Below are 25590 nucleotides of genomic sequence, written 5' to 3'. Positions count from 1 at the left end.
AAAAGAAAGGAAGGAAGGATGCAGGAGGAGCGCTGACAACAATTCTTTTTTTTTTCTTCTTGTCATTTTATTGGAGTCAGAGCAGACAGACGGACAGCAGACAGACGGACAGCAGACAGACGACAGGGCCTGGCTGCCATCGCACTACATTGGTTTGTTTTCGGTATTTTCTTTTTGGCACAATGTAAGATAGTGTGACCGGGATCAGGCTAATCCCTGGATTGCGCGAAGCTTCACTAGATGCACACACACACGCGCACACACACACACGCCCCCCCCCAAACCCTCCCAACGTTGCCCCCGCTCCCAATTACAGTGCACGCAACAACAGTCCTTGTGTAAATATGTGTTTTGAGTGTGGATGAGTACAGTGGCGACTTTCTGGCATGCGCATTAGTTGCGCCACTGTATCGGTGGTGGTGGAAATGTGAGGTAATTCAACTGCTGGTCCTTTCACTCAGGCTGTAACAGACCTACTATAGTATAGTTAAGAGTAATATACACAAACATGTCGCTCGGATAATACACTTTACAATAATAATAATAATAATTAGAATTTCAAAAAGAAAAAGTAAAGCAAGCAGTTTGGCTGCAAGGGGAAGCGGGGGAACACTGCTGGTAACTGTGGAAACGCTCACACACACACACACACACACAGGCACGCACGCGCACGAGCCAAAATGTACATTCGGGACAAAACGGCGGCTCGTTGTAATTAGTTCAATAGCCTGTGAGTAAGCTGCACATTCATTGGATGGACACAAGCGTCATTCAGACCAATCGGGAATGATTACAAAAAAAAAAAAAAGCCATAAAATATATCATATAGAAAGATATGAGAGAGGGTTATATTGCACAAAACGGAGGGGAGTCGGGTCCCTAATGAGGGCCGTTAAAAGACACTGGGGGTCTTTCAGGGGGGTGCTTGTCCATGCGCAACAAGCTTGCGGACGACAGCGACACGATACGCGACACAGGCTAATATCTGGATTTATATGTACAGTATACAGGTGCTCTGCAGGGAGGAAGAAGCCGTCTAAAGTGTGTGTATTTGTGTATGTGTGGCAAAGTGTTTTCAAGCGGATGTGCATATTTATCATAAAATCCAGGCAACGACAAGAACGACGACGACAACGCATGTAAAGTAACCACGGCGCCAAAAGGTGTGTGTTTATGTGTGAGTCTCATCAGGGGCACAGTAGGAGAAGTCCTTGAACTCCTCCTGGTTGATCTGCCGGATGATGGCCTCGTCAGTGGGCGTGAGCACGGGGTCCTCCTTGGTGAAGTCCTGGTCAAAGTTGTTCACGTCGCGCTTGGTTTTCTACGCAAATGTGGATAGACGCACAGGACAATTACCTTCTGCCATCTAGTGGAAGAGCGATACATTGTTTTGTCTTTATGTGTAGTCAAGAGCAAATTGGAATCAGATGGAGCTTTCAACTCATCTAAGTGAAGGTGCAAAAATGAAATATGTTTGGCGGTGGGTGTCGCTTACAATGCGCGGCTTGAAGGGGGGTCGCACTTTCCTCTGCTCCAGCAGCAGCCAGTCGATCTCACGGAAGAAGGGGTGCGTCTTGATGGCCTCCTCGCAGCCTTGGCTCACCACGCAACCCAGACGCTTGGCCGGATTCTTGGTCATGAACTACACACATAAACAATAATATGTATTTTGTGTGCAGGTTTATTTTATTTTCCGCCTCTGCTCACGCAACAGATTCCACAAATTTCCCAGTAGGAGTTTAACGGTTCACGGCATTCGAGGAACCTCTTCATCTCTTCTATCTGCTAAATGGCGGGGACAGAACGGGCCGGGCGTTAATCGCGTTTGCGGCGATAATGGTGCGAAGAGGCGTCTAATGAGACGGGTCAGCCGGGGGGCCGCCGGTTTCCCGCCGCTGAAAGCAGGCGTCGCTTTTGTCCCGGCGTCCGTCAAGTGCTGCACCAGCAATTTGCGGCTCTATGATCACGTTGTTAGCGTTCGCAACCTCTGACTGACTTTTTTTTGGTGTGAATTCTAACACCTCATCACCAAATGGCGTCAAGTGCACTTGCTGTGGGTGTGAGTGTGCGGAAATGTGAATGAAACGTTTGTGCCGGTGCCACAGCAATTGAAAACAATATCAAGAAAACCTAAAAAAACAAAAACAAATTCCTACTTTCTTCTTCTATGATTAAAAAATGTTTTGTACCGCTCGCAGGATGGAGACTGCCTCCTTGCTGAGCCACACGGGGTAGAGGACGTCGTCGTGCAAGATGGACTCGAACAGGTCGTCCTCGTTGTCAGCTTCGAACGGCGGCTGGCCCGCCATCATCTCGTACATCAGGACCCCCAGCGCCCACCAGTCCACCGAAGCTCCGTACTCCAGCTCCTGCAGGATCTGAAAAAAACAAAAAAAGAGGCACTCTTCAAGATTTGTGGGTGATTTGTGGTGGATTTGTGGGCGTGGCCTGCGTTCACCTCAGGGGCGATGTAGTCGGGCGTGCCGCAGAAGGTGGTGGTGGTCACGCCGTTCATGATGCCCTCCTTGCACATGCCGAAGTCGGCCAGCTTGCAGTGGCCCTCGGCGTCCAGCAGGATGTTGTCCAGCTTCAAGTCCCTGACGGAGCCGACACATTTGTAAGACGAGGAGGGGGCGATTGCAAATGTGCAATTTTGCCACCGACCTGTAGATGACGCCGTTGCGGTGCAGGAACATGAGCGCCGACGTGACTTCGGCGGCGTAGAATCGCGAGCGTGGCTCGTCGAACTTGCGCGAGCGCTGAATCTGGAACATCAGGTCGCCGCCGTTCACGTACTCCATGACAAAGAACAAGCGGTCCTGCCGGGGAGGAATCTGTGAGCCTTTTTGGGTTTTTTTCAATCGCTGTTTAATAATGTCACATTCTTTTGTTGTTTAAAAAAATAAAATAAAATGAATAAACGGCGTAAAATTCAATTAAACTCAGAAATTGGATTAAGAAAAAATTTAAAAATGGTCAAATTCAATTACACTCTGAAATTGGATTTTTGAAACTATTTGATTTCAAGGCCACATGGGCTGGTCTGAAGTGAAGGTGCGTCCTACTCGGGTCTGGAAGCAGCAGTAGAGCTGGGTGAGGTAGGGGTGTCGACGGGCCAGAGCCAGGATGCGCTTCTCCGTCATGGTGCAGTCCACGTCATCGTCCTGCAGGATCACGTCCTTCTTCAGAACCTTGACGGCGTACACCTCCTCCGTCCCCTTCAGCTCCGCCAGCATCACCTAAAAGCAGGAGCTCAAGCGATAGGACCACCCTCCACCACCAGACCTGATCACGATAGAAAAAAAAACACAACAAACCTTGCCGAAGCTGCCTTTGCCGAGAACCTTGATCAAGTTGAAGTCCTTGAGGGTCTTCCTCTGGCTCTGTCCGTTCTCGCGGCCGCCCAACGACGAGGCGGTGGACAACGAGGTGGTGGAGGTGGCGGAGGAGGACAAGGAGGACGAGGAGGAGTGCTGGGGTCCCTGCTGGTCCAGTGACAGCGTGTCCTGTAGCCGATCCGACTCCGCCAAATCTGTTTGAGAAAATTTTGAGACCCGTCAATCACTATTGTGAATGGAAAATATCCAATGGCGAGACCGACGAAGTAACAACGGACAAAGTTTTCTTGAAGGGCGTCGGCGAAGACACTTTGTAGAACAAACCGAGTCAACTTGTGCGAGGAAAAGTGTGAGGCGGTGATGACTAACTGCGACGAGCAAATGGCGGTGGGCGGCGCGTTAGAATTCCTAAGGTTGGCTCTCCAGCGGGCCGCTCGTACTTGTTCCAAAAGAACCCGCAACGTTGTTCACATGGAGTGCCAAACTCATTTCTTTGCTTTCTTATACTAAAAACTCCATCTTTGTTGTATGTGTGAATCATATGACCTTTTTTTTTTTGTTCTTAGATATTTACCCTGCTGGGACGGCGAGGTGGGGATAGCCGGCTGGCTGAAGCTGTTCTCCGTCTGCGAAAGCTCCGGAGGAGATTGGGGAGTGTCATGCCCGGGCGTCAACTGCAGAAAACAAGCAAAGGCAGTGTTAAAAAAAATTCCTGCGTGTTTGAGCTTTTTGCCCAGAGGCAGAGTATTTTAGGTCTGCCCTCGATTTGCCATTTATGAAGCTGTGGCTTATGTAGTAAATCGCTTTCTTCAGTTTTGCCGATTTACCTTCCTGCGACGCTGAGCCGTGTTGGAGATCTTGTCGGGCGTGACTCCCAGGTCGGACAGGACCTTGGCGATGCCTCGGGCGTCCACGCCGCAATTGGGGGCCACGTTCTTCTCGCAACGCCGATGCACGTTCATCTTACACACTGCGCACAGATTTTCAGCAATTGGATCTCTGGCAAAATGTACATGTTCACAAAACTCACCCTTGCATTGCAGGCCCTGCCTCAGGAGGCCCCACAATAGTGAGCCGCAGTGGTCGCAGAAGGTGGGCACCTTGTAGTTGTGGATGCTGAACTTGTGCGGCATGTTGACGCTGAAGCGCTGCGAGCCCACCTGCAGGGGGAGCCAGACAGGAAGCCAGAGCTCACCGGCTGTGCTTTGGGACAAATACCATGGCTTGGCTTACCTCCTCCGGGGTGTCCTCCTGCTTCTTCATGCCGGCACACTTGGTGATGATGAGCTCGTGGCAGCGCTTATGGACCACGCACGTGCAGACTGGTGGAAGAATAACATGATTTTTTTTGTGTCGATTAAATGTTGTGAGACAAGCACTCACCTTGACACTGGTATCCTTGCTTCCCCAGGACGCCCCTATTAAAGCGAAATTAATGTTAGTGTGTTGTCATGAAAACACACAACATGAGGTGTGTGTGTACCAGATAAAGTCTCTGCAGTGCGAGCAGTAGGTGGGCTGCCGCAGGTAGGTGGCCATGAACTTGTGTCCGTTAACTTGATGGACGCGCCGGCGCACCGCACCCTGGCGGCGCCGCGGGCCGATCCGCTCTCGGAAAACGCGCTCCTCATTGTCGTTGGCTCCCGAGGCTGCACGGAGAACACAAATAAGTCAGGCACCAAACGGAAGATTTTTCTGTCATGTAAAGGAGGGGGGGGGGGCGTCGGTTCCCGGTGTCCGCCGCTATTTATACCTCGACGTGTGGGAGGCGGCACAAGCCGGGACGGCGTGTTAAAATAAAAATACTCCTCCTCACGCGCTAGGCGGCTGGTTGGCTTCCCCAGAAGAGACGAGCGCTTTCGGAGGGCAACCTGAAGACAAGAGAAGCGCCTCCGCGAGCACGCCTCCCACACACGCCGCACATTTGCCGGCGTCCTACTTTGCCTCCCTCAAGCTCCCGGGTGAGGAAGAGATGTGCTTACTCCTCCTGAGCTCAATTACCGGCGAGATATCGAGGGACACACACATACACCAGCTAGCACAAGCTAACATAACAGCCTTCCATTTGGAAGACAGCTTGCGTCTGGGCAATATCACCTCCCTGCTTGGAAAGTTCAACAACACCAAGTCATTCTGTAAATTAATTGTCATGATGTTGGCATCGTTCACGAGCTAACTGCACGGTGTGTGTGTGTGAGATGCTGGCCAGAGGGTGGAGACAGCTAAACAGGCCATCAGTGGGATCACTTTTGTTTTACATAATACATCATCCATCTGTCCACACACACGCAGACGCACATACAGGAAGACAAAAAAGGTTGATGAGGCTTAACAACAGCAGAGCGGGATCGTCGTGGCGACAGACGCACTCTGCATGGAATGTGCACGCACACACACACACACACAAGTATGGCAGTAATCCATCCAGTTATGAGCGAGCGGACACTAACATTAAACACATAAACCATTTGGGATTAGAAAAAAAAAAAAAAAAAGAATCTTGGAATCAGCATGGCTACATTTGAGTTGCACACTGGCTTGTGATTATTATGTTTGTTTATTCGTGGCGAGATAGCGGGCATAATGAAATCACGGACGTGAAGAATAAAGATGGAGGAGCGAGGGAGTGCAGATGGTCAGATTAAGTCAGATTATTTGCCTCCTGCAAGAAACCGACGACAAGAGTGAGAGCAGGACACACACACACACACACACACATATATATATATATACACACGGCACTTGTGTACATCTGCACCCGCTCCAGCCAGATGAACTCTGGCAGGAAGTTCAAGAGTGGGTGTGGCCGCTCAACCGTGAGGTCACGGCCGGCGTGTCCAATGGCGATCGAGATGCCGCCGTCTCTTAGACGCGCATGTGCGTAATCCTTAGCTCCATCTCACCTGCTATTTTAAGAACGTCCTCCCTCCCTGTCCCGTCGCCACGGAGAACCTCTCCCCTCCTCCCCCCCCCCCCCCCCCACCCACATCCATACGCATGCACACACTCCCACCGGAAGGCAGCGTGTCTATTTATAAGCGGGCGGTTGGGGTGAGGGGGGTGTTGGGGGAGGCGGGGGGTGTTCACAGGTGCAGGTGCAAACGCCTCTTTTACCAGGAGGGAGAAATAAGACTTGCAATGCATCCTTTGAGGAAACAAAATGGCCGCAGGATGTTGTTGTCTAATGTATGCCTTGGAAGTCATTATGGATCGACACGGAACGCCACTCACGGCTACTTACTTTTTCATCCTATAACTTTAATTATATATACTGTACAGTAGTCTGAATCCTATAGTGGGGTTTTTTGAAGCAAGGTTTGTTTCGTGGCTTTTTACAGTATATGGTGGAAGAGCTTGGAAATGAATTGAATTGCTTACCCTCAGTGGAAGATCCAGACAGGTCAATGACCACGTACACCTTCCCCTCCGGCTCCAAGTCGATCTAAGCAAAAGAAGAAGAAAATGGTTGAATTTTGGTATCAGTAGTTTCCACGAGGACCCGATACCTTCAAATATCGGCCCAATACCTGCACCCGGTATCGGTACTCAGCTAACCTAAACATAATTGCAAAGGAAACTTTTCATGAATTTTTTCATCGTTTAGTTATTTTGTGACTGATTGCATTCAGGCCACAAAGTGCGTCTCCAAAAACACATTGAATGGAGCCAGTGTGCTCGGGTGCGCGATTACGAGGCGAGATTAAGAGCCCGTTATAAAAGACATCATCCAACCAAATTATTCAAGAACTGATGACATCATCCCCTTAGAATACACATGCAATTACTCAGATTAAAATTGGGGGGAAGCATGAGGAACGGGAGCATGAATAAAAAACAAAATGGGGGGGGGGGGCATTAAATCGTTGGCTAAGCTCCAGGACAGCCGCAGATCCTCTTATGCAAGCGGCCCAACTCGCACATCAGCGCCGCGTCAAAGATGCAACGTGCGGCTAGCAGATAAATATGAGACAGCAAAGAAAAAAAAAAAGCTCGTTGGCCACCCTTTTGCCACCAAGACAATCAGCACAATGGACACAATGTCAGCATTGTTAGTTTTCGATTTTTTATTGCGTCAAAGGCATCGGCAATAATGCCACTGGGATTCTTGATGTGGATCCGCTAGCCTTGAAAACCAGGCGCTAATCCTCAAATGCTGCCTCTTGCATAACTCGCCAGGATATTAACGCCAGCGAGAAGCACTCTGCCACCTTTGGGGAACTGGAGGATGGCGTGATGCCTTCAGGTTCCCTTTAGGGTCAGTAAATCTCATCGCAAGGCCAGTTTATCGACTGTGCAAAAAACCACAAATTTGAAAGTTGATTAATGATACAGAAGTTGAACATACAGTAAGAAACAATTACAATGAGCATGCTAGGCGACTGACTCCGTGCTAATGTTGCTCCTGCAACATTTTCAACAACGGCATCTGCCGCAAGATGTGTCGTTACAAAGTGCTTCAATTTATTTTGGATTCTGACAGACTCTTGGCAGTGTGACACCCAACCAGCCCCCAACACACACACACACACACACACCTCGGCCTCGCTACAAAAGATGGGAGGAGAGTGCCGGAGAATCTAGTCGGCCTCAGTAATCTTGTTAGTCCAATTAGCAAGCACATACCAGCGAAGGAGACAGCTAACTTCACAAACTCGTACGAGTGTGTGTGATGACTATAAAATGGACTTGCGATGGAGGCCACCATTCAATACATCTTGAATAGTTGTGTTTTTTTTACAAATGTAACATACACGGGAACGGATTAATGGCATTTTAATTCATTTCGATGGAGAAAATTGATTTAAAAACTCCACCATGAATTGGGGGGCAAGGTTGACACTAGCGAACACACACACACACACACACACACACACCATATGCGGCACAGACAGGCCAGCTAAAGCAGGCATTGTATCGATAGTGTGCAAGTGGCTCGCTCACCCTGCCCCCCCCCCCTCCTCCCACTCAGACAGCGGCCCTTGGCGGAGAATTTAGTCTCATTGACAAGCCGCCTCCCACATCCATCTGTCACATGACACGTTTCGCCGTGGACGCCGAGGGAGCGCCGACACACTCGCACTACAACTTGCCCGCGAGTGTGCGTGTGTGTGCACGGCCTTCACAAGCGAGTGTGAGGTGTCTGCGAACACACACATCGACGTTGCTGAAAACACATGACAATAGAACAAATAGGATTAGACCTACACAAAATTGCATGCAGATATGAAAATACACAGGAAAAAAAAAAATTCCAGGCCAAGGCCGCTTTAAGTAACACTTCCGATCTCGATTACACTCCAGTTTGCCCGACTGCTGACTCGGAATGACTCTTGTGATTCCGTCTTTTTAGCCTTAAGGTTAGCATCTCCCCCCCCCCACCCTGTGAAGACTGAAATGATGTTTTCAGTCCAAACATGAAAACACATCATTGTTTGTGTGCCATTAATTCAAGTGGACTGTGCTGGTCCATTGTTTCTACTCAGATCACATTTTAAGCGCGACGGATGTCGAAATCGAGGTCACTCCGATGGGCGGCACACACGAGAAGGTAAGTGGCGAGTGAAGCAGCATGCGCCTCATGCAACTTTAATGCAACATCATAGACGGCTAATCATGTAAGAGGAGCTGCACAGTGTGGCGGAGGCAGCGAGGCTCTGATTAGATCTCACACAAGTGGAAAATATATCCTTTAAAGAAAAAAACAAATTTATTTACAGAAAAACACTCATCCTGATTTTCATTGATTTTTTTTCTCCTTCAAGGAAAATGCTATTATTTTGCTTTTTGGAATCCGCCCGTGTGTGCCTGTATGTGTTTGGTTAGGCTTGGCCTGACTCTGTGATGGAAACAGCAAGTGTGGACATGATGAGACTTTGCAATGGCAACGCTGCAATACAGTCAAATTCCCCATTTTGACCACATTACGATGTTTTCCTCCTCCACATACACGCAGGCATTCTTTTTGACGGCTACCGTGTCATCCTGATGACAGCAAACACAAAACAAGATGTAAGTCGTTGCCAGGGACAAAAGATGATGAAAGAGAAATAAAAGGACCCGGTTTGGGGATTACATCTTTCAATAAATAGCTGGTTTTAATCGTGATGCCCGTTTTTGGTATTACTGCAATGTTATAATTTTCCCAAAAAGTTGCTGATGAATCTTTTTGAAGACCTCCTTCCTGCTCTTGGTCCGCAGGTGAGAGGCTGTCACCGAGGGGATGGACGGCCTGTCAGCGTCGCCATAGTGACGCTCTTCACACAGCATCTCAATGACTGCTGGTGGGAGAACGCTGGGGGGGGGGTCAATTAATAAGCATCAAAGCCTGGTTAATATTTCACCCGTGCCATGGCGCCGGCGGCCAGTGGGAAGTCCGGGATGGACGGATAGAAAAGAACAGGAGCTGTTTTAGCTTAGCTTGAGTTGAACTTTTCGTAAAGTACTGTGTTACTGTCTTCTAGTATTTGCTGATAAATAATAAACCCTCACAAAATGTTACTTTCCACTAATTACAGTGCCTTTTATTTTGTTTCTGACGCAATTATTTTGAAAGAAGCACACTAACGGCAGTCTTCCACTAATTTGAGTGCGTTTGTGGAAAAAAACCATCTCAAAAAAATCTCATTAAAAAAACATTACAGATTGTATGCAACGACGTCAAGGATTAAGTCACTCGGAATTGTAAACAATGGGAAAGGCGCACGAATGGCCGTCGAGGAGTGGGGGCTGCGTCGCTGTGATGTAATGATTGAGCGGCGAGCTTATCAATACCAGGGCGCTCAATCGACGGAGGAATCCATACAGTCTGACCTTAGCTTGGACGGCGCAGGGTGCGAGCGTGCCTGCCCCCATTTAGCGGCTAAGGTATGGAGCCAAAGGTTACATAAGCGTTGCTTGCTTACAAACCGTATTGCACTGTGAGCAAAATGATGATTAAAAAAAATAAATAAATCTGTTTTGGACCGGTTTTAGTGGGACCACTTTGAAAGATTACGCTGCAGTAAATTGGGAAATGCAACGCCCCATTGGTCGGAATTGGTCCTACCTTTGTTTTGGTACTAAGTTGTTTGGGGCCCGCTTTTTTTTTTACTTGTTTTTGGTCTTATCTGATTGTAGCTGAATGTTGGTAGTATCTGGTTTAGTGTGTAACTTAGACCTGATTTGTTAAGCGGGTTTAAATAGTCAAGCGCACGTGCAGCTAATTGAACCCAGAGGCTCAGGCAAAATTCCCCTTTTGTTGGAGCACAAAGTGAGACGAGATAAAACAAAAGTGCTTGAGAGCGGGGGGCCGCGGGGGTGGTTAGTCTGCGGACGGGATCACATGTTGTCGCTGAGGACAAACTCTCCGGCCCATGAACAAACAGGCCCTTTTATACGTGGCGGCATACGGATGCGCCGTTCCGACATCACGGTATCGGCTCAAATCTGATTACATGAGAAGAAGCTTCAGTGGAGGGGGGGTCAAGGGGGGGGGGCGCTACATGCGCCTCCCGACCTAGACGCTCGGGAATGAAACTTACCGTTCTCTCCAGCCTCGGGAGGAATGCGAAGAATTGTGGAGGGAGGATGGGATGTGGTAAATTTAATTTTTAATTAAACACACTTTAAATAGGTGCTGATTTGGGATCAGGGTTGATTGTATTTGCTAGTTGCTAGTTGTCTTTCTTTGGCAGTACTGGATTTAAACTGGCAATTAGTTTACCTGGTTTTGACAGCAGCAAATTTGGCACTTGGTTATTGGTAGAACTTGGCTCGGTAGCACTTTTTAGTTTTAGCTTAGCTGTCCTGACAATACAGAGAGGTCAAACAACAAAGTTCAGAAAGCCAAACTGCATTCTCTACGGCCACGAGACCCAGAGTAACCCACCGCGAAGCCCACTTACCCAATCCTCGTAGTGCCTCGTCCCGTTCTGCAGCAGGTCCTCCAGCTGGATGGTGCAGTTGGCCACAAAGTCGTCGTAGCCGATGGGCGCGTCGTGGAACACGGACAGCTCCAGGCTACGGCCCTCGCGCACCTCGGTGCAGAACTCCTGATGCCAGGCGGGGCTGTTGGTCTTGGTGCGCGTGACCGTCTGGCCCAGGCGAGTCTGGTCTAGGTTGAGTGCCAGGTAGGGGTCCAGCAGGAAGGAGCCGCTCTTACCCACGGCGTGACGCAGCGCCCATGGGGTGGGCTTGAGGTCCACCGCCTCGCACACTCGCACCTTCAGGAGGCCGCTGAACACCGGCATGTTTGAGACTTCCTTCCTTCCTTGAGCTTTCTGTTTGGGGGTCGTCTGCCTTTTCCAAGCAGTTTCCTTCCAGTGAGTGGAGTGGGGAAACGGGGGAGAGGGGTGGGGGGGGCGGTCACACCACAGTGGGGCTACATCCCATAATGACGCCTGGACTCTGCAGACATATTCTGGTCTGAGGATGACGAGAAAGAAGACGTCCTACTCCTGGATTGTTTATGCTTGGGCACAAGCGGAAACAGGGCTGAAGATCTCAAACCCGGGACGCCGACGAGCAGCCTCCCGTGAGCTGTCTTCTTCTACTGCGGCCCCCCCACCGCCACCCCGACATACGTACATACACACCACACGTCCACGGTGTGCCTCACTCGGGCTCAGGGTGGGGGAGAGCGGGAGCAGCCGCGCCTAGCCATCCGGGTTTGGCGCTCCAGTCTCCGGCCCCCAGTCTATGGGCTGTCGCTCCCCCCTCCGCCTCGAAGGATTAATCTCCCGCCGCTTAAACGCTCAATTCACGGAACTCGTTCCCGCGTCCAAACGACGGTTCCGAGTCGTCCGCTTCCCCCCCCGGTTTGCGTGTTCGGTTCCACGGCGTTCACGAGTGCATCACTCACGTTGGCTTCTTCGCCACCGTTCGATTTTTCTCTGTGTGTGTGTGCGCGCGCGCGTGCGCGTTTGTCCGTGCGCGAGCGCCCCCGCCTGCCTCTGCTTCCCGTCTCCGCGCGTGCCCGCAGGAAATGCGCAAAACGCGTCATCGCGCGCGCACCCGAGGAGAGGAAGGCAGAGGTAGTGCGCGTTCACGCGGTTGTGTTAGTGTGACCCGTGTTGATGCCAATTTAGGACTTTTGGTACTAGATTCACGCAAATGTTGCTGAAGTAATCACATTCTCTACCAAAGTAGAAATACAGATGTTTGTTAAAAACTTATAAAAGTAAAAAAGTAATTTTACAACAGCTGTACCCAAATAAAAGGTAAAATTCCGTTATACACTTAAGTACCTGGCGATGCCAATTACCAATGCAGTTTCCCCTTTTCAGTACGAGTTAATACATAAAAATAATAAAAGTTAATAAAAGAAATATTTGTATGGCTCAAACCCGACTGAGGTTCCGCTTAGTCCTCGGCCCTTCCAGTAGTCAAAATAGCCACGGGAGGTGAGAGTATTATAAACCTGAGCAATTGCGAACCCTCCTGGCCGTCGGGACTCATCACCCAGCTTTAGCTGGCATCCTATAAGTGACGTCATTGTGCCTGAAAAAATATTATTCATGTTCATCTAGTAGTCTACAAGGTGATGGAAAGTTTACTGTTACTCAGGTCTTTACTGTTACTCAAGAGTTTGCTTTTTTTTTTCAAGAAAAAATACTAATAAAGCAATCATATAATTCTTTTTTATATCGCGTGGGTCTGTGTGTGTGCAGCTGGGTGCCAGCTGTGTGTTTTGCCAACAAGACACTCATGAAAAAAACAAAAATACATTAAATACTTTTATTTATATAAAGTAACAAAACATTTGATTTCAAGTACATAAAACATTGGAGGTCAACGTTAAATTATAGGAAAAATGATTGTCTACATTCGCGGACACCTGGGACACCATATGACTATTTAAAAAAAGACATGAAATGTGGATTGTCAATGCACAAATACAACAAGCTTGCATAGCTGAGTATGAGGGTCCGGGGAGATTGGGACCACCAGTGTTTTCTCAATCCAATATTTGTAATATTATTCATCATGTAATATTCATAATGATAATAACAATAATAATGATATTTGTGATCATGATAAGCGTCAGACGTCCAAGTCCGAGTCACTGTCCGTTACCGAGAGGAGTGTTTGGCCGTCGGCTCGGTCCGCGTTCAGGTTCGGACTGCACGCCCCCACGCCTAGGGGATGGCCCGCGCCTTCAGAACACAAACGGTGGTGCTGCAACCTGAGGGTGAAAGACACTTTTTTTTTCTTCGATGTAAAATGAGCTAAGCTGGATGTAAAAAAAAATGCTTTGAATTATTCGTTTCAATGGCAACACATATTTAAGCGGTGAAAATATAGGGGGGGGGGGGGTCCAAATGGGAAGACAATCCGGCTGATCATCGTCACACTCCCTTTTTGAGTCTGAGACAGACACACTTAGTTCCGCCTGACCGAAATACCCAAAACCAACAAGTTTGAATGGCTGCGCGCTTTTACGCGTGAATGAGCCTTTTACGCACGGCCACAGGCGCCTGTGGTGCGCCGCCCTCGGCTAGTAAAACCACTCAGAATTATGACCTGATATCAGAGGACTTCATTTAGGCTTAGAATGAGCAGAAAATCGGTGTGAGCGACTCACCTGTTTTTGGCAGCCGCGGCTCGATCTCGCTGCCTGCGGTTCTTGAACCAGTTCCCCACCTGGGTCGGAGTGAGGCCGGTAGCGTGCGCCAGTTCTCGTTTCTTGCCGGGGTTCGGGTAGGGATCCTGGAGGTACCACTCGCGCAGAAGTCCGCGCGTGCGCTCCTTAAAGCAATGCGTCTTCTGCTCGCCGTCCCAGATGGTGCGCGGCAGCGGGAACTTCTTGCGGACGCGGTACTTGTCCACGGGCCCCAACGGCCGGCCGCGCAGCTTCTCCGCTTCTCGGTAGTGCGCCTCCAGCCACATGGCCTGCAGTTTGCCGTGGGAAGCGCGTGTGAAGCGGTGAGTCTCCACGATGCGGTACAGCTCGCGGAAGCTGCCGGTGTGGTAGGCCACCACGGCGCGGGCGCGCCGCACTGACTCGTGCTCCGAGATGGAGTCACGCCCGTCCGAGGTCACCGGGAGGGACCAGAGGAAGCGCGCCAGGCGCTCCACGTCGCCCGTTTCCTCCAGCGTCTCGCATACGCTGGCGATCTGCGAGGCCGAGAAGCACAGGCCCGGTAGAGGGGCGCAGGAGACCGGGGGGTCGCCGGGGGTGGCATTGGCCGTGGGGGGAAGGAGTAGACGGGAGGCGGAGAAGAAGTCGAGAGGCGACCTGAACACCATGTGTAGGGGATGGATGCGCACGGACCATGTGCATACGAGCCACTCCGAGAGGCGCTCTATGAGTGCACCTTTGAGGGGGGCGGGACCGTCGCGCGCACTTCTGATTGGACGGACTGGAGATGCGACCTGTCAATCAAGCACGCACAACCAGATTCCTGGGCGAGATTGGAAACTATTGAAAATAAATTTACAATATTAGATAAAAAAGTTGGAATGTTTTTAACAAAGTTCTAATTTTTCCCCAAAAAGTTGAAATTTCATGACAAATAATGAGAAATTTCTTAAAAAGCTTAGATGCCCCAAATGGAGACTGGAAATGGTTGCCACGACGATGCTGTCACACATCAGAAACTGTTTGTACGCACATATATGACGAAACATAATTTCAATTTTGTGAAATTTTTGACTTTCTTCTCATCACATAACTTTTGACACGATTGCCTAAAAACATCTATGGTCAAATAGCAATCAAACAACAGATGGACGGACAGGTAGCAGCACAGATAAACGACCAGCGCCCAGTCTAATCACTTTTGTCTGTCCTTTAATATTATTAAAATGTGAGCTAAGCCGCATTCTCGTCGACGCTTGGATTAAAGCTGTGCTAACATTAGTCAAATAGCGGCTGAGGCATTATTCAATCAACATTAACACATGTTGGTGGGCCAGCGCCATATGCTTTTGGCCAAGTGGGGGGTCCAGAGGGGCAGTTAGCATCAAAAGTCAAAATATGTTTCTTTGGAGGCGGGGCAAAGTGCACAACGCCTTTGGAGGATTGCTCACACATCAGCTTCTCCATTGCTAGATGATGCGATGTGCCAAGGGGGTTACTTCCAATTAGCCGCAATGACAAGAGAGAGGGGGGGGGGGGGTCAAGTATTGTTGGCGAACCGTGTGACACTTTTCACTGCACATAATGTTTGTCGAGGTAATCGCCTCGATTGTACCTAAATCAGCTTTATGATGTCCTGACCAGAAGAAGAACAGCTCAGCTCATGTACGCTTTGATCGAGTCTTCTCAATTTTTATTCGAAGGGCTAAAAAGCCTGCCAAGTCACTTGTGCACCGTCCCATTTCAGAGGCAGTGCAATTAGCGTAAAGGTGGACGGACACTTTCTGAGTGCTTATCCCTCTTTTTGTCATAAACAATGACCCCGGCCTCTAATTAACCCCTCCACTGACCTCTGACAACTTAACAGTGACCTCTTAAGCACCCCCCCCCCCACTCTAACTTTAACAGTACCTGGTGGCAGGGGAGGGGTCACCCATCGCTTTGTTAAGCCGCTAATCACTTCCTGCCTCTTTGGGAGACTTTAGTTGCAAACGGGTGAATTCGAGCAAATGCCAAACTGCCCAAAAGAGAGATCTGAAGGTGACGTCACGTTCAGGTGAACCACGGCTGGAAGCGACCGTTGTGTCGCAGACGTGCACAAACAACATAAGAGACAGATGGGACGACGGCTGCAAACATGAAAACACAAAACACCTTGCCGCTAAACAAACAAGATAATCAGATAATTTGACAAATCGGTCCTCCAACTATGGCAGATGTTGGGGCTGTTGTGACCGCGCAAGCTATAAAAATATAAACAGCTGGAGCGCAAATAATTTCGGATGCATGCTAGCTAGCCTCACAAAGCTCATGAGTTTGTTTCTTAAAATGGTTCTGATTTAAGACTATTAAAAATGTTCATGTTCTTATGAAGACAACTTTACAATGAAGCCACGTTGACACAAATTACTAGCCTGTCTATGGCATTTTGCATTGTTGGTTAGCATTGAGCTAAGCATACTTAAGGAAGGACTGTTGTGTGACCTCAGAAATGCACAAGCAGGCCCTGTATCACACTTTTGCTTGATACTGCCCGAGATTAACCTCACAAAATGAGGATTTTCTAATATTTTGGCCATCATTTTTTTTTTTTTTTAGCCAGGTCAAAATATGATATTAACATTCAATTGAAGCCTAAGTCGTCTTTTGTGGGTTTTAAGCGCACACACAAACGCCGTGCGTGAAAGCTAAATTAAAAACCCAAGTGAACGGTGGGGTCACATTGTGAATCGGGGTGGGGTGGGGGGGGGGCTGTGAGGGGGGGGCAGAGGTCTTTTCAGGGCAGCTCTTGTCTGGTGTGGTCGGGGGGATAATCCCCCTCTAATCCGCCGCATGTTAACCTATCTGAGCAGCAAGAGCCAGATAATCCCGATAACAATGGCCGGACGCTCATCTTCTAAATTACTCCACTCAAAATCATATGCTTCACGCAGAAACAAGCGTGCACGTTTGCCTGAGGGAGGGTGCACCAGATTTAATAACCCATCTAGAGCAATTGGACTTCTAATTTTGCAGAATTTTCATAAGATTAAAAAAAGATAAAAAGAGCAAGGATAAAGACTGCAAATGGCATCAACCAAAACAAAGAGTCATTTTCAGATGACACAATTAATATTTGATCTGTGTTTGGTGGGGGGGGGGGAGGGGCACAAAGCACTTAGAAACATTTTTGGCAGCATTAATAACTGTAAATATAACCGCATTGAAGTGAAATATATTTATATTTTCAATTATTTTGTAATGTTGTGTGCAAGTATTGGACTTGTCCACTAGGGGGCGTTCTACTTGCCGCATTTCACTGATTTCTTTGCCTTTCTAAATACAAACCAACGAAAGGGAGGAAAGGAGATTAAATGCGAGCCAGGCTAGGATGCACATATGCTACTTTCTAATCACCGGCCTTTAAGTGGATTGCAGGCGGGCGCGTGCCAAACAATCACTCAAATTGAATGTGACCCCCCCATCTCAAAAATCCATACAGTATATTTACTCATTCACATTTTAACACAAATCCCATAATCCCACTGGGGATTGAGAAAACCGTCAAGACAATGAAGAGTGTCACAGATTAGATGGGGCTCATATTGTGTTAGAATGTAATTTGAGTGCAAAGTTGAAATCATTTTAGTAAAATCAGCATATTTTTTAACGGGGGGGGGGGGTCATCAGACCTCCACAAAATGTCCTAGAACAATAGAAATATTTCTTAAATTGATACTCCAATCACTGACCTCGCCTCATCACCTTTTATTTTTGGCAGCAGAAAAGGACATCCAGCAATTGGCTTATTTCCCCCCCTCTCGCGTTTTATTTCACATATAGACGCTTTTTCTGTAATCAAATGTTGAGTGCAAACAAACAAACAAACAACAGCAATACAAACATGAGAACCAGAAACGAACTGGATTATTTTTAAAACGACCACTTCACTCACTCTACCAAGCGAGCACCTAAGGAACCTCATGGACAACAAGGGAAGGGAGGGGAAAATACAAAAAAAATAATTCGGAGGGGAAAAAAAAAAAAAAAAACATGCCTCCATGTGCGCTAGTAAAGGGGGGATAGGCAGGGTCGTAACCCTCCCTGCCATTTCACCAACAATCAAAGTCCAACCAGTGATACTACACTCTAACACCCCTTTTTAGACAAGTTCCATCCTGCCCTTTCTTCTTGCCTGATCATCATCAGAGTGACGACACGCAAAGAAGACATTGGCAAGTCAGAGTCCAGAAGCTGCTGGGGGGGCGGAGTCAGTCCATGGCAATCTATAAATGACATGTCCTTGAACATCCTCATGCAGTGTGGCCTGCGTGGGTGGCGCAACACATTACAGTTCGTGCACGGGTGGAAGTGTTAATGCGTGTGCTTGCCGTGGAAGGGGACAAAAAGAGCCCCCCCCCCCCCCCCAAAAAAAAAGTCCAGGAGAAGAATTGCGTACAGTCTGTATCCACAAACTTCTCTCAGCCATTCATCACACATACAGATGCACACGCAGGCGGTCCTCATGTCATTGTGATGTCAGGCGTCGACATTCAAGGAGAAAAAAAAAACTTAATGGTAAAAAAAAAAAAAGAAAAAAAAATCTTTCTAACCATTACAATGCTTCATAAAATCTTGACAATTTCCCCTCCCGGTTTGAGGCAGTCTGTGTGTCATGTCATCCCGCCGGCGCACGCACACACACACACACAGACACACATACATACAGACTTACGCACACACCCAAAGTCCAATTTAGGTGAAGAACATGGTGCTATGAGACCCCCCTCCTCCCCCTCCTGTTGCTGCTCCACCTCCACAAGGCAGATGCAATCGAGCACCGGGTGGAGCGGGCGCCGGCGGTCGCCATGGCTACCAGGGGTCTTCCGGCTCGCTGGCACACTGGGCGGAGATGAAGAGAAGAAAAAAATAAAAGGGGTACGTTAGCTTCAAGAGGAGCTTTAAATTGAGTTGCTGCATGAAAATGGCTCTGGTGCCTTTCGGAGCGGATCCGACGACGTGGCGGATGACCCGACAATGACTCACCTTGCCGAACATCACTGGGACACCTGTCGGGACAAAAAAAAAAAAAAAAAGTCCCGCACACCTCGAATGCAAACTGCCTACAGAGCCCTAACTGAAATTGTGAGGATGAAGATGGTGATGGTCGGCTTTGCAGTGGACACACACAAAAGACATAGCAATGTACCTGAAATTGTTTTTATTTACCTTGTGAGACTGCTTTGACCTCGTGTAACTACACTCGCACAGACACACACACACACACACACACTCTAAGTGCCTCGTATACGTGCGTGTGACCTGAATCTGTGTGTGTATCACGAAAAATGAACGCTAGCTGTGTTGTTCAACGTGCCACGGATGGAGTTGTCGTTAACACTGAAACCTCAAAGTGGTGAATTTGAGGGGGGCAGTCAAAAAGCCCCCAAAGCTAATCACAAACACACACATTCAAGACATTTTGCAGTTTACAAAAATAGCTTATAGACAAAAGAATCTCAGCAGCATCGCTCACCTGTTCAAACACACACTTACATCACAACTTAAGTATAACCTTGCATACCAACACACACACACACACCAATGAGAAAGTGTTCCGAGTCTGAAAAGAAAGCGGTGGAGTGTGTTCGCGATGGCAGTTCTGATCGTCCTCGCTTAGACCTGTCCATTGTGACTAGGGTGTGGGAGAGGGTCAAAATGGCCGCCTGGCTGGGTGACAAGCGGGCAAGGGGCGGGGGGGGCAGTTTGGGAAGTCAGCGCCAGGTGTTAAAAGGCGGACAAGACAGACGCTACACTGATTGAGAGGAACGACGTGACGGAGGAAAGGAGGAGGAGCGCTCTGTCAAGACGGGAGTCAAAAGGCGGGATCGGACTCGGGAGCGAGCGCGTCCTGGCAGGCGTCGGAGTCGGCGGCGGCGGGTGAGGGCGGGGGCGAGGGAGGGGAGGCGGTTCGCTCCCGGTGGTCGTGGTCGCCGCCTCTGCCGTCGGTCATCGTGCGCTGGCCCGCTCCCTCGGGACGCAGCTGGTAGGCGGCCAGGGAGTCCTCCAGGACGGCGTGGTACTGCCCCCGGTGGTGCAGGCGGAACTGCCGCAGCGCCTCCAGCAGGTGAGCCGCCGGGCCACCGCCGCCGCCGCCGCCGCCACCTTCTCCCTCCTCACTCTCCTCCTCTCCCCCCGCACGAGCCTGAGGTAACACGCCAGGGGATCAGACTGTGCTGGGGGTACACGCACATACACTATCCTGCCAAAAGACTGACTCAAGGACCCTTCGCCATATTTGCAATGAACGCACAGACACCACGCAACACAAACACACATCCTCACCGAGACACTTTTGCACACACGCTCATTAGCCCCGCCCCCCACACAAATACACAACCTTAAAAACAAGCCTGCGAGCGATGTGTTCTTACGTCGTGTGTACGAATGAAGTGAATGTTTTGTGCCAAGTGCTCGTTAGCTACACGGTACAGAGCACAAGACGACAAGACGCACGCAAGGCTGGTTGGGGTGCATGTGTGCATGGCTGAAGAGGTTTTTGTTTTTATAAAGAAGAAAGAAGTGCAGACTCACCCCCTCTTCTTCTTTGTGAGGGTTCAGCTTGTTGTACACTGCTTCGATCACGCTTCGTCTGCAAAACAGAAACAGTCGCTTCAGAGCAAGGCGAGGTTGACGTGACTTGTGATGATTTCATGGTGTCACCCACTTGCTCGCCAGGCCTCCCCCCGGCGGAAGGTTGGGGATGTTCTCTGTGGCGATGCTCCTCAGCACGGACACCAGGTCGGGCGTTCCGGCCTCGCCGCAATTGGCCAGGAGCTCTGCAAAAAAAGTGGGAGACAGGGTTAGTCTTCTCCCGGCGGTTGAGCATCATAAAGAAGTGGCGGCGTGCTGACCCCCGACGCGGGCCTCCAGATATTTGTCTAACTCCTCCTCTTTCTTGACGGCCTCCTCGGAGAGTTGGGGGGCACCGGGCAAACACACCAGGACCACGCTCATGTTGTCTCTGCTCCCCTACGGGTGGGACAGACAATGGACAATGAACACGTCAAGTCCCAAATGTTCCAGAACGAAGCGAGTCAGCATCTTCCAAAGCTCACCTTGTGCAGGCAGGTGTCCACCACCGAGTTGCACACCTTCTCCAGGTCCTCGCACACCAGAAGCCGCGAACGCACAAACTCGCAGAGCTCCTCGTTGGACATGACGTCCCAGATGCCGTCGCACGCCAGCACCACAAACTCGTCGCCCTGGGCCGCCCGCTCCAGCACGCAGACCTCGGGCTCGGGGCTCACCAGCTGCTCCGTGGGACCTTTGCCGTCCACGCATTTGTAGTCGTAGTCCCCCAGGGCCCGGGAAACGGCCAGGGAGCCGTTGACCCTCTGGATCATGACCGAGCCGCCGGCCTTCTGGATGCGCTCCTTCTCGCGGGGGTTGCAGGGCTTGTGGTCCTGCGTGGAGAAGCCCACCTTGTTGTCTCGGCTCAGCACGGCCCGCGAGTCTCCGCAGTTAATGAAGTAGAGGTGGCTGGGGCTGAGCAGCACGCACACCGCCGTGGAGCCGCTGCGGTCCAGGCCCTGCCGCAGGTCCGAGAAGCTGCGCATGTACTCGTCGATTTTCAGGAAGCCGGCGCGGATACCGTCCTTCACGCCTTCCACCGAGCCGGGCCCCGAGCTGAACTCGGCGCCGCCCGACAAGATGTGCTCCAGCAGGTGGCCCGAGCAGTAGTTGGCCACGCGGGAACCGGCGTGGCCGTCGTAGACGGCGAAGAAGGACCAGTCGGTGAGTCCGTGGGGGAGGCCCACCACGGCCGTGTGGGCGTCCTCCATCTCCACCCGCCATCCCTGCATGGAGCTCAGGCCGTAGCGAAGGCCGTTGCCGTCGCCGTGGGCGCTGTGCTTCTCCGTCTTCGGCTTGTCCAGGAACGCACCCATGGCTGCCTACAGCTGCGGCGCAAATGGTGTGAAATTTAACACGACGACGTGTTAAGTTGAAAACATTGCCTGAGTAGACATTCGAAAGAGCCTTCTGTAAATCATCCGCTTGTTGTTTTGCTTCTTTTTTTTTTTTTTTTTTTTTCGAGTCATGCCAGCAGTTTGGCAGGACTTAAAGCGCTCCCTAAGTGATGAAGCACTTTTAACGACTTAACTCACGGAGAGAGTTCCTGATCATAAAAGACGAGCATCGCAGCTGGAGGGGGGGGGGGATTACCCCGATTCTAGTACACACAGAGCCACGCGGGCTGGCTAATGCTATTAGCCAAGTTGGCTAGGAAACCTCGTGTCACGCCACAGCGTCAGCAGCCCGTCAAAGTTCTACCTGGCAAGTTGGGGCAACGCAAGGGAATGCACTTGAACAAAAACATTTCCACAAAACTTTTCTTTATGATACCCAAAAGAATGGTTTATCATCTGACGTATTGATTCCCTTGCTGATGATCTTCCTCCCACGCGACACGGCGGGAATGTGCCCAAAAAAGGCCGCCACTACGACTGATTTCATTGGAATGTGTGCATGTGTGTGCGTGTGTGTGTATGTGTGAGGAAACACTATTAATACACCCAGCCGCTTTGGGTTTCACAGCCAGGGCGGGACAGTGGGCCACGACGCCATTGTGGAAAACAAATCTCCTCCCGACCCGACGTCGGGAAGAACGCGAGCGCAGAAATCTGGTACGTTCGCACCGGCGGTGATTCCGGCTAAAAATAAGACAAACACGCAGCCGTCGCTTAGCAACCAGCCACCCTGCAGCGCAAACATCCAGGCTTAACTTCATTCAGCGACACCCCCCCCCCCCAACCTCCTGCTCCAACTACCGTGTTTCACACACATGCCCTGCAAGTGAGAAGAAGGAAGGGCCATTGCATCATCCTGTCTTTCAATCCCTGAATGGAGACACACACAAGCGCTGTCAAAACAAACACGCTGCACATGCTAACACCAGGAACGCTGCAAAGCCACCATCAAAAAAAAAAAAAAAAAGGCTCGTTGTGACCCGTGCCGTGACCGCGAATCAACCCCAAAACCCGCCCCCAGACGCACACGTCTGCCAAAAAGCTGTGACTACCAAGAAGGAAGTAGATTGGTGGGGGGGTCATTACATAACGTCGCGGGGAGTGTTGCTCTAAAGACGGGGCACGGTTAGCGGCGCCTTGAGGTGTGACTGAAAGCATTTTTTGCTAACCAACTTGTTGCTCGCGCAGCAGCCAGGATGTGTCAACCACACATCAAGACGCCCTTTTTGCGTCTTTTGTTTCTGAATCACGGCTTTCGTCCTGCGAGCAAGGTACGACGACGCACACGCCCGGCCGGGTGACATCACCTGTCCAGGACAAGAAAACCGATGGCATCATATAGCGATACTTTTACAAATGAATGACCGCAACATGAACTTGATTCAATGAATAGCTTTGTGCATATCATACCTTTTCAAGTTGCGCTTCAGCCTCTACGGTTATCGCCATGTCAAGCGGATAAGGCCGGCGACAATACAGATGACATTTTATGGGTTTTCCCAAATATAGACACCCTAAAACCCGGTCGGGGGGCTTGCGATGTGTGTAATGCAGAATGTAACATGCTGCTAAATATATAAACAGAATATATGGCTGCGAGTTAGCAAATGACATGTGGTATTTAGGGTCGGGATGTGTGACGAGCTAACAATATCAGCTATTATTTGATGTTATGGCTGTCCACCACCATTGTAAACAAGTGAAGTGATTAGCTCAACCAAAACGATATAGATGATCAGCATCGGATCGGAACACCAATAACAAGCATATTCTATTTTGTTAATAAATGAGTTTTGTATTTAAGCGCAGTAAACATGTTCACAAAAAGTTGAAGTGGGGAAGCCACAGATTTACTGACATGTTTACGCCACACTTCATTTCTGTGACGTTTTCATATCATCAGGACTCATTCGCCTTGATTTCAACGTAAACAAAAGGCGTAAAACCGAAACATTGATGTCGAATAACTGAAGAAAATTGCCTGCTTTTATTTTATTTATTTTTTTTAAATACAAGGGAAGAGACCCATGGAAAAATACAATCACATATTAAATCGCAGTCGCAATATTGGGGGAGAGGGGCCAAAATGATTCTTTTTCACAGATATTCAGTGTGGAAGTTTCATCTCTGCACGGTTGCAACCCGGAGGCTAAGCTAACCTGCTCCCCATTGACAATGACTGCAAAAAACTGCTTGATTATCATTTCCCGCAGCCTTGGGGGGTCATTGCCCCCAGCAAAAAGAGCTTTGTCGCAAACTAAATAGCTCGCCTCCCCCCCTGACGTCATGCCCACTGTTTTTATAATAAGCTTTTAATCGGAGCGGCCGCGGCTGTTTATGACGGCGACCGGTGATGAGTAACTTTGAAAACTTCGCGTTGACGCTAAAGGCTTTTCGGACTCTGCTAGGCCTTGGTGTGAAAACACAAACGTTTAACTTCCTCCAAAGCGCGTTTGCGTGACCAAAGTAAATCAGAATGAAAGCAGAATTTACTCCAAAGGTCCCAATGTTGCTGCGCAAAGGCCTACTCAATAGTGACACTGCAAAGCTAATATGTTAGCACACGCACACACATATAGGCTGACTTAGCATGGGGCTACTTACGTTTGCCCGTCGCTCCGGGAGTCGGGATCCAATCGTTGCAGTATTGACGTCGTCGAAAAGCTGCTCTGCGGTGCAAACTCAGAGAAATTTCCTTATTTGATCGATGAGAGTTGAGGGAGGAGGAAAAAACAATAATTCGAGGTTGGCCTCAGATGAGCGGCGTTAAATCCTCTCTCGGTGGTTCTCTGCTTGGATGGCGTTGATTTTTACGCATGTTTGACGCCACTTCGATCCCACCTCAGCAATGAATGTAAGAAAATGCAATTACAAACGGGGACGGAGAAGTGGGCAATATTATGCAACAGTGACAAATGCAGCACTTTCCTCCATTGAAAGGCCCACAAGCAGAGCTTTCCTTCGACTTTGGGTGCTGAAGAAGAGGAGGTGTTATTTTGGGTACGCGCTCGTCGATTGGTCGGAAAATCCCCGAAGCCTAGAAGTTAGCTAATTTGCTGTCTTCCGTGTCAATTAGCCAAATGCAACGCGCTCATTGGTCTATTAGCTGATGCATCGCAACACGCTCGTTCATTACACCTTGTTGCACCGGCGAGGCGGAGTTCAAAACGAGCGCTTCAACGACAACGCTCCTAAGGGTGCAATTTGGAAATCAACCCTCAAAGATTAGTTTAAAACAGACATAAAATGATCATATAACGTGCGTGAGTAGTTTTAGTGTGTTTAAAAAGTTTCTGAATCGATACACAGTGGAACACCGGAAGTACCTGACACTAGAAATGAAGCGCCTCGCTCCCATGTTGAAAATGGCTGGAGTCACGCTTTTGACTTTTGCACCTTTTTGCACAAGCAGCTGTACTGTACACTCCACAGTTTGCACATTGATCCCGACCTGCCTTATCACTCATACACACATGCAATCACTGCTATGCACAATATGATGCCATGCCTTGCAAAAGACGTTTTGAGCAGTCCAGTGGTAGGCTAAAACTTTCTGTGCTTCAATTGAATTTCCAACCTCAATTCTAATATTTATGTATGAACATGTGTGTGTGCGTGCGCGCGCATGTGGGCTTATCCGTTGTCATTTTATGTTCCTCGCGCAGGATTAGATTTGAGTCTTGTT

General features: G+C 49.4%; 3 protein-coding genes across 5 annotated transcripts; all 3 read right to left on the bottom strand.

Annotated features, from left to right (window-relative positions):
* Nucleotides 1-56: 56 nt before the first annotated feature.
* Nucleotides 57-12291, bottom strand: prkcea (protein kinase C, epsilon a). The gene is made up of 15 exons (XM_037278773.1): nt 11222-12291; nt 6717-6780; nt 4822-4987; nt 4722-4756; nt 4572-4660; nt 4369-4498; nt 4166-4308; nt 3913-4012; nt 3318-3532; nt 3066-3239; nt 2665-2819; nt 2459-2597; nt 2190-2378; nt 1496-1642; nt 57-1321 (listed from the first exon to the last, which is right to left on the bottom strand). Exons 1-15 carry the CDS (start codon nt 11564-11566, stop codon nt 1172-1174), a joined length of 2241 nt encoding a protein of 746 aa, XP_037134668.1. The 5' UTR covers nt 11567-12291; the 3' UTR covers nt 57-1171.
* Nucleotides 7075-24901, bottom strand: ppm1bb (protein phosphatase, Mg2+/Mn2+ dependent, 1Bb). Of its 3 annotated transcripts, XR_005101169.1 has the most exons (7): nt 24510-24901; nt 20994-21836; nt 20790-20907; nt 20603-20714; nt 20470-20527; nt 19219-20080; nt 7075-7873 (listed from the first exon to the last, which is right to left on the bottom strand). XR_005101169.1 is itself a non-coding variant. In XM_037278878.1 (6 exons), the coding sequence occupies exons 2-6, from the start codon at nt 21822-21824 to the stop codon at nt 18748-18750; spliced, it is 1149 nt and encodes a 382-aa protein (XP_037134773.1). In that variant the 5' UTR covers nt 21825-21836; nt 24510-24898; the 3' UTR covers nt 17620-18747. The 3 variants fall into 3 exon arrangements, 2 of the variants coding, with proteins under 2 accessions (XP_037134773.1, XP_037134772.1); XM_037278878.1 differs by lacking the exons at nt 7075-7873; nt 19219-20080 and adding an exon at nt 17620-18777 and having other exon boundaries at nt 24510-24898; XM_037278877.1 differs by lacking the exon at nt 7075-7873 and having other exon boundaries at nt 19080-20080.
* Nucleotides 13039-14724, bottom strand: six3b (SIX homeobox 3b). The gene is made up of 2 exons (XM_037279005.1): nt 13900-14724; nt 13039-13500 (listed from the first exon to the last, which is right to left on the bottom strand). The coding sequence occupies exons 1-2, from the start codon at nt 14562-14564 to the stop codon at nt 13359-13361; spliced, it is 807 nt and encodes a 268-aa protein (XP_037134900.1). The 5' UTR covers nt 14565-14724; the 3' UTR covers nt 13039-13358.
* Nucleotides 24902-25590: the final 689 nt, after the last annotated feature.

This window comes from Syngnathus acus, chromosome 19 (assembly GCF_901709675.1).
Source record: "Syngnathus acus chromosome 19, fSynAcu1.2, whole genome shotgun sequence".
NCBI lineage: Eukaryota > Metazoa > Chordata > Actinopteri > Syngnathiformes > Syngnathidae > Syngnathus > Syngnathus acus.
The sequence above is the reverse complement of the archived record's forward strand: the minus strand, read 5'-3'. Positions and strand labels throughout refer to the sequence as shown.